Below are 8476 nucleotides of genomic sequence, written 5' to 3'. Positions count from 1 at the left end.
CAAGACCTAGCCGACGAACACGATATTCTCCTCTGTTGAGTGGAGAGTGAGATCTGACTCTCACACGAACTCTGGTGCCCCTTTTCTGACCATGTCCCCTGGAAAGGGAGGCCTGGTGACACTCAGAGGAAGGATAGCAAGTTACCAAGAAGAGACTCGATAATCTTAGAGCATACATAGGGGGTGGAAGTCTCCCTCAATTACAGACATAGGGGAAGGGAGAAGGGGGGAAGTGGGACGGAGGGAAGAATGGGAGGAAACAGGGGAAGGGCTAACAATCAAGATGTAATATGAATAAATTAATAAAAAAATGGTAAAAAAAAAAAGAAGTAATAATTCACAACAGGATGGTCTGAAGACAAATGAGTTCAACCTACATTTGTTTACTAGTAATCATAAGTCCATTACTACAGTGAAAATAACTTACTTTCATCACTTCATAGAGTCTTGCTTAGAACAAACCCATTAACAAGAAATAGATTTCACAGAGAAAAACAAATGTACATTTACTATTAATCCATATTCTAGTGGAAGATAAGCTAATGAGTAGGTTTCACAAAATATTAGGAAAAATTGACTACTTAATAATAGAGACTCCTCTGGTACCTTTCACAGTCTCCCAAGGTTCTGAAGTTGTTCTCAGTGTTTGATTTTGGGTCCCTAGGTAGACAGAGACCAGTGACTTTTTTTTTTTTTTTTAGAAAATTTATGTTCTGCTTTTAATAAGTAATTGGAAAGCAGAGCATTTTCATGGTAGTGTTTACTCATAATTGCTCTTCAATAGTCTGTCAAATATTGGATGGCATATTCTGATCTCCCATCTAATTAATTTTAAATAAGCTAAGAGAAATTTTATAGTGAAAATCTGAGTAGTTTTTAATGTATATTGACAATGGCTTTTAAGGCAATGTCATTTTCTTCCTCGGGAGGAATATACATTAGTTTTTCTGGTTACATATGAAAACACTCCATTAATTCTGGACTCATTAGTTGCAAAATCCTTCTATCCAATATATAAATCAGAGTGCAACAGACTTTCTATGTCTCATTAGTTAGAAACATTGAGTTTCCCATTCATCTCAGTTATTGAGACAGAGTTTGTTTTATAATCATAGACTTTAGGCAATGTCTGTGTTGATTAAAATTTTCAATACAGTAAATTTGTTTTTGTTTATGTAAACTGACCTACCCAGTTCACTTCCTCAGGTAAATAATTTTGATTTTCTAAGAGCATCATGATTCAGGTTTTAAGATTTGCTACTAATGATAATATATTTTATTTAATGTTTTTGATATTAGAGAAAGTAGAGCCACTACTACAAGAAACCAATTACAGTCTTTGTACTGTGTCACCACTTCCATATCTATAATTTTTTTAAAACATCTGCGTAACACTCTGAGTTAAGTGCCACTATCTCCAGGCAGCTTCTGTAATTCCTTCATCTATTCCACAGGGCTGAGCTTTTTTTTTTTTTTAAATAATGGATATCCTGTAAATCACTCATTACAGTAAATCTGAAAATAAAATGCAGAGTGCATATTATACTGGAAAGGAGGCTCTTGTAATCAACTAGAAGATCGTGAGACAGTGGAACTGTCTGAAAAAGAGAAACCTAAAATATCAGAACAGACGCTGGGAAAAGTTCTGTTGTTAGAGGACTGAATCTGCTGTCTAAAAAGAAAACATTTTAAAAGTTGACTTTTCAGGCAAAGCTAGTGTGTCTCTGAGTTTTGCGGGGAAAGGGCCGTGAAAATGTTCTGCAGAAAGCTGCTAGAAGAACTGTTCCTGTCGGGGCCAACGCGGGATGTCTCCAGGAGTTGAGGGGATCCTGATCCTGGCTTGAGCCGACTGGTGTAGACAAAACAGGCTAGTAGAGAGCTGCCCCGTGGTGGGTTGCCGGCCACACCTCCAGCCGTTTTCTCCACCCATGACACCGCCTCCTACCCTGAGCCCAGCAACTGAGGCTAGGGAGCGAGCAGGAGGGGAGGGGAAGGAACAAGGGCCCCCCAAAAGTGTGAAAGAGCAAACCGTGGAATCCAGTGAGTTCCGGGTTCCCGCCGCCGGCAGTCCGCAACCTGGTGAGCCTCAGTCTTCAGCCAGGTTCCTCTCGGGTGCAGGGATCCGCCAGGGTGCGGGGTGGGTGGTCAGGGACGCGTCCCGGGCGCGCGCACAGCCGCCGCGTCGCGGGAGGGTTGGGTCCGGGCCTCCAGCGCTGGGCCTGGGCTGCACGCCCCCGCGGCCTTGCTCGCTCCAGGCTTAGCTGGAAGTCTAACCCCGAGGAACAAGGCCTGTGTGTGCTCCGAAAGCAGCCACCAGCTGCTGGGATGGACGCAGATGTGGGGCCTGTCCTGACCGGCCACTTTGTGAGTTGTTGCTGACTTGGAAGGGAAGTCCGAGGCTGAGAGTTAACAGGCAGATTGCCAACTGCCAGGAAAGGACATTAGTTTCAGACTTTTTTTGATGAGGGGTGTTGCCTGGCTTGGGAAAAGTACAGCTCACCCTGCAGCTGGACTTCTTATGCAGTCAATAGAGGCCACCCTGCAGACCCTGAGCTGTGAATGCACTTCCCTTCTTGCAGGAGGACACATCCTTGGGAGTTGCTGGGAACAGGATTGAAGTGCTCAGGGGTAACAAACAAACAGACAGACAAACAAAAACAACAAGAACAAAAACATGAGTGTGGAGCCCAAGTACCGTGCAGCTTCCCTGTACGTGGGCGACCTCCACGAAGATGTCACTGAGGACATGCTGTTCATGAAGTTTAACACAGTGGGGCCAGTGTTGTCCATCCGCATCTGCAGGGACATTGTTTCCAGTCGTTCACTAGGCTATGCCTACGTCAATTTCCTCCAGCTGGATGATGCCCAGAAGGCCCTGGACACCATGAACTTTGACTTGATCAAAGGTAAATCCATCCGTCTCATGTGGTCTCAAAGGGATGCGTACCTAAGGAAATCGGGAATAGGGAATGTGTTTATTAAGAATCTGGACAAATCCATTGATAACAAAACCTTATATGAACACTTCTCACCTTTTGGAAAGATCCTGTCCTCCAAGGTGATGAGCGACGACGAAGGCTCCAGGGGCTATGGCTTCGTGCACTACCAGGACCAGAGTGCCGCAGACAGGGCCATTGAGGAGATGAACGGAAAGCTGCTGAAGGACGGCTCCTTGTTTGTGGCCAGGTTCAAAAGCCGTAAGGATCGGGAGGCTGAGCTCAGCGAGAACACCAGCGAATTCACTAACGTGTACATCAAAAACTTCGGAGATGATATGGACGATGAGAGGCTCAGAGAAATTTTCAGGAAATACGGCCAGACTTTGAGCGTTAAGGTGATGAAAGATGCCGATGGGAAGTCCAAAGGGTTTGGGTTTGTGAGTTTTGATAGCCACGAGGCTGCAAAAAATGCAGTTGAAGAAATGAACGGACAGGACATAAACGGGCAGACGATTTTTGTAGGCAGAGCCCAGAGGAAGGTAGAACGCCAGGCTGAGTTAAAGGAAAAATTTGAGGAGATGAAACGGGAAAGAATCCGTGCGCGTCAGGCGGCGAAACTCTACATTAAGAACCTGGATGAAACCATCGATGATGAGACACTGCGCAAGGAATTTTCCTCCTTTGGGTCCATTTGTCGAGTTAAGGTGATGCAGGAAGCAGGACAGAGCAAAGGATTTGGCCTGATCTGCTTTTTCTCTCCTGAGGCAGCTGCTAAAGCCATGGCTGAGATGAATGGCCGCATCCTGGGCTCTAAACCCCTCAACATTGCACTGGGTCAGAAGCACTAAATAAAAATATTTCTACCTCATCAATCTGAGCAGCAGCTAGGAGAACAAAACCGCTCTCCACTTCTAGGGTGCTATAAAGAAGGGTAAGCTTCAAAACCTGGTTGCTGCTTAATTCATTGCAATTGTGCAATGAAATTTGTATAAAAAAAAACATTTCTTTTACGTGCATAAAAATATTTGTTGGAAGCTTGGCTTGTTTTGCAGGGTGTGTCCTCAAATTATTTTTTTTCTTATTTTCTAATATTTTCAACTGTTTAAGTTGGTTACATTTTTATCACATATAGAACTAAATGATGCAAATACTTGTACTTATTGCACATTTTCTCTCTGGTTTAATAATGTTGCAAGCTTTAATTTCTCCTATGACGAAGTGTTCAAGACATATTTTTTTAAACCACCAGGAATCATAACATTTTTCTCTGAAGAATTTTTCTTTTTTGGCTAATCAAAGTTTAGAAACTAATAGACAGAATACAGATAAATAACAAATTTCACTTTTGAATCAATATTTTAATTACCAATCAATAGTTCTTATATACATGAGTACACATATTCTGATTGTTCAGTTTCATTCTGTATTAGGAAAATAGTAAAAGGTTTGATGTTGTCCTTTATTATTATTATTATTATACTTTCTGTGCATTTACAAAAATATGGTTGGGTTTTGTTTGTTTGTTTTACTATCAGATTGTACTGATAGTAAAAACTTACTTTTTATATTTCCTCATGTTATAAATCTGTATCTAAGATGTTGATAGACACTTAACCTCATCTTAAATCCCATTACACCTATGTGGTTTACTGTGATGCGTTTTTGGGTTTTCACTAGATGCTAATGTCAAGCAGTCATATCTATGCAACTCAAAAACTCCGTACAAAGTCAATATTTATAAAAATCTTCTTGGTATAATAATCTATGCCAGTGTTCAGAAAAGAAAATGCCTTATTTTTATATGTATCGATTTCCTTTTACTAGACTCTAAGCTCTCTGTCAGCTCTTGGGTTGCTTTTAGCCATGGTTGGTGTTTTGACAATGTCAAGTAATGTCACTTGAGAGGTTTGTTTTGTTTGTTTGGGTTGGTTTGTATTGGTTTTTTTTTTAAAGCAATTCTTTTATTTACTCTTTCTACATGACTTGTATCTACTGTCCATAAATATTACTTAGCTCATTTGTAGACATCTTTACAATGGTGTTGTATTGGCTTCTCATATTTACTACCTCAAATCCATTTGAAATAAGAGGTAAGAGTTATTTATTCAGAATATAGTCATTACATTAAAAATGTTACTAAAGGTGTGAAAAGCCTTGCTATTACTGCTGCTTTCCGTATTTCACATTTATGTCTTGTTTTGTTCTTTTTCTTTTTGATTGCTTGATCATTTTTAATACCAGTTATGAGACTGACAACGCTGCCTACTTCAATAAGGAGGTGCTTTTTTTTTTTTTTACCATTTATTACAATGTTTTATTTCAAATATTGCTGGTACATCTTTTTCATTGACAATACTATATGAATGAGAAAAATCTCATATTTATAAATTGTATGTATTTTTATTATTTGTACATCTTCTCATCTGAATGAGGGAAAAATAAAAACAGCAAAACTTTTTCAGTAAGACATTCCGTGAAAATCTGAATATTGTCCTTAACTTTTTGTTTGTACACCAACAGGCAATTTATAAAGGTAGCATCAGCAATTTTGTTTAAAATTACTTTTTTAATGTGCTGTTGTGGGATGATAAATTCAACAAACTCAAGTACTTATTTACATATTATTTTAATGGTTTATAGCTTTAGGCAATGAAGTTTCCATGGTTGCTAAACTCTTGGTAAATGTGTATGGTACTGCATTGCTTTTCCTCTTGATTTTGACTTCTGCCAAGATATCTTGAGGTAAACAATCTTCCCAACTACTGCTGAGATGCTTCCAATTTCTTTCTGGGGAAAAAACTGTAATTAATGACTTAAAAACAACTTAAAAATTATTTTGATCCATTGCCCAAATGCCCTACAGACATTTCATAAGAATTACATATTCATTGTAAGTATAGACAAATACAGAGTTTTCCATATTGTCCAAAGACCTAAATATTTTGTCAGCATCTGTCAGATTCAGTATAGTATATGACGGACGCTCACTACTATTTCATTTTACATTTTAATAATTTCTTTTTCACAAAGTTCTGCCTTGTCTCATGAATTTATTGCCATTGATATTTTCTTACTTGTAAATTAACGTTTCAAGAAACTGAGCTAGCTTTTTCTTCAATAATTTGTAGTTACATGAATTTCTTTTGCATCAAAGACACTTTGAACTTACCTAATAAATGTTCTCATTTTGTTTATAGTGTTTTGAAGCGATTCCAAAGTGAAACTGTAAACTCAGTCCTTTCAGCATCTCATCTTGAAGACTTGTTTACTTGTGATTCATACTGAACACTCTAAGAGGTGTATGTATACATATTTACCTATACTTTTGTATGGAGCATAAGCAAGAAGCCAGGTAGACATCTACATACAATCTGTGTTGTCATTTATTACTGTGTATGGTTCATATTATCAAAAAATTTTTATAAACAAAACTTGCTTATATTTTTTGTAAAGAGTGAAGTAAGCCTTTTTTGCTATGTATTGATTTTTAAATCTTTAAGGAGCATATGTTTGGGTGGTCTCCCAAACTCACATAGTCCAACAGTATATGTGGAACGTGTACCCCCATTTGGATGCACTGGCTTGCAAAAGCACTACTTTGATGTGTAATTTTAATATCAGAAGAAGCAGAGTTTGTAAGGTGCCAGGATTAGACAGTATATAAGCTTGTCAGGTCATGACAGCACTTTCTGGGTTATTTAATCTGTGAAAGTGTTCAAAAATTTGAACAATGATTGATAAACCTCATATATAGATTTCTTCCCTCTTATGTTCACAAGTAATTGGTAAAAACATTTACCAGATATGCAGCTATGTTGTTGACTCAGCTTAATAATGCAATATTATAATGGCTTAGTAGAAATTGCACATTTCCAGTATTTACCATAAAATTTGTCTGTGCATATCCTTCATTATTTAAATGAAGTGTGTGTGTGTGTGTGTGTGTGTGTGTGTGTGTGTGTGTGTGTTTCAACGATTACATTGACTCATTCTAATTAGCAATGGAAGTTCATTTTTTTCATAATAATTAAAATAATTGTACCCAAGTGCCTTGAAGAAGAAAGACAATCTTTGCTGTATTAATATATAAAAGCTAAGTGAAACAGAGATGCCTTCAGCCAGTATCTCCACTCCTTGTACACATTGCTGTTGTGTACATGTCTGTGATTCACGATGGTGTAGCAAAAACGTGCCTTGTTCCAGTTTTCAAATGTTGTTAATTGGTAAATTTTGAAATATATTTTAATGTTCTCTATATTCTTCTAAACCTAAAGAGAAAATAATAAATAAAATCTAGCGTGTCAAAGATGACTGTGTCTTAAATTATTGCCATTCATTTTAATTTTCTGTTTCTAAATGTAGGTGTTTATGTTCCATGTTTCTGAAAATTCAACACTCTGTGACCTGAAATTTCGTTCTGAAGCTATTCACTATTAATGATCAAATAATTCAAGAGCAGTTCTAAGGTGAAGCAAGCTTTCTGGAGGAATAGCTGACTGTTGCATTAGTTCAGAACAGTACTGGATGTATTAAATTATACAAAGGCATCATAATAAAAATGCCAAAAAAAACCCACATGAAAACTCAGTCTGACAGGCCACAGTTGTCATGGCTTTCTTACTAATGGGAGGCCAACAGCGATGATCCCTAGATGAAGAGGAAACATAAATGTGTCCTCCCTCTGTGCCTTCTTTCCTTTCCTTCCCATTCACAGGCTGCCAACATTCTACCATGGAGGCTCCACTTGAAGGAGGATGTCATCTCTTTATCACAACCCAGTGGTAGGCTTTGTGTAACCAATGTGAGATTAGGTTTACGTTCTTGGTGCCTAAGCATGGGGAATTACCTCAGCACATGTGTACTCGAGAGACACCCTGTAAGCTATAAAAAAAAAAAAAAAAACAACCCGATAACCATCAAAAACAAAGTTCATGCAAAATGCTGCTATTTAATATTAATTTTTCTGTATTTTATTTTGAAATATGTATCTTAATATGATTTAACAAAACATATTAAATTATATGTTTTAAATTTATAATTATATTTTGGATTTTACTATCAGAAAAACCAACTGTAACTGAAAGTGTATGCTGTTTTCTGAAAACGTTCAGAGTTACAGATCATTAGTCATCTTGATTTCTCTATCTCTTTGTTGGACTCCTGCCTCTTCTCTTTTGATATCATGGCTTATCTTCAGTCACCTATATGGTTTGTGAATATTAATATGAATTACAGATATCTATCAACACAGAGAATACCTTTAATCAGAAGACGGTGCTATTTTCTAAAAAGTATCTTTCCCATTTCTCATTGCTCAGAATGAGATTCAAAAAGGTCTACCACTGTCGTAGTATAAAGTATCAATTTCCACATGTCATGTAGGATGTGTTTTGACAGGAAGAAATGGGATCAAAATGGATATAGAATGGAGCCAACTGTAACGTCAGGTGCTTTCTATTATCCATGTCTAAGTTAGACTTAGAATTTTCTTAACTTGTAAAGTCACTTATAGTTATTTTAGTCATTTTTTATACTTT

The 8476-nt window shown here is 37.6% G+C and overlaps 1 protein-coding gene across 1 annotated transcript; it reads left to right on the top strand.

The window, feature by feature from the left end:
- Window positions 1–304: 304 nt before the first annotated feature.
- PABPC4L (poly(A) binding protein cytoplasmic 4 like) lies at window positions 305–7239 on the top strand. The gene is made up of 2 exons (XM_084769410.1): window positions 305–2079; window positions 2580–7239. The coding sequence occupies exon 2, from the start codon at window positions 2675–2677 to the stop codon at window positions 3785–3787; it is 1113 nt and encodes a 370-aa protein (XP_084625536.1). The 5' UTR covers window positions 305–2079; window positions 2580–2674; the 3' UTR covers window positions 3788–7239.
- The last annotated feature ends 1237 nt before the right edge of the window (window positions 7240–8476 follow it).

This window comes from Acomys minous (genome assembly GCF_964271855.1).
Source record: "Acomys minous genome assembly, chromosome: 19".
NCBI lineage: Eukaryota > Metazoa > Chordata > Mammalia > Rodentia > Muridae > Acomys > Acomys minous.
Note: the sequence above shows the minus strand (reverse complement) of the source record. Positions and strands in the feature narration are given on the sequence as shown.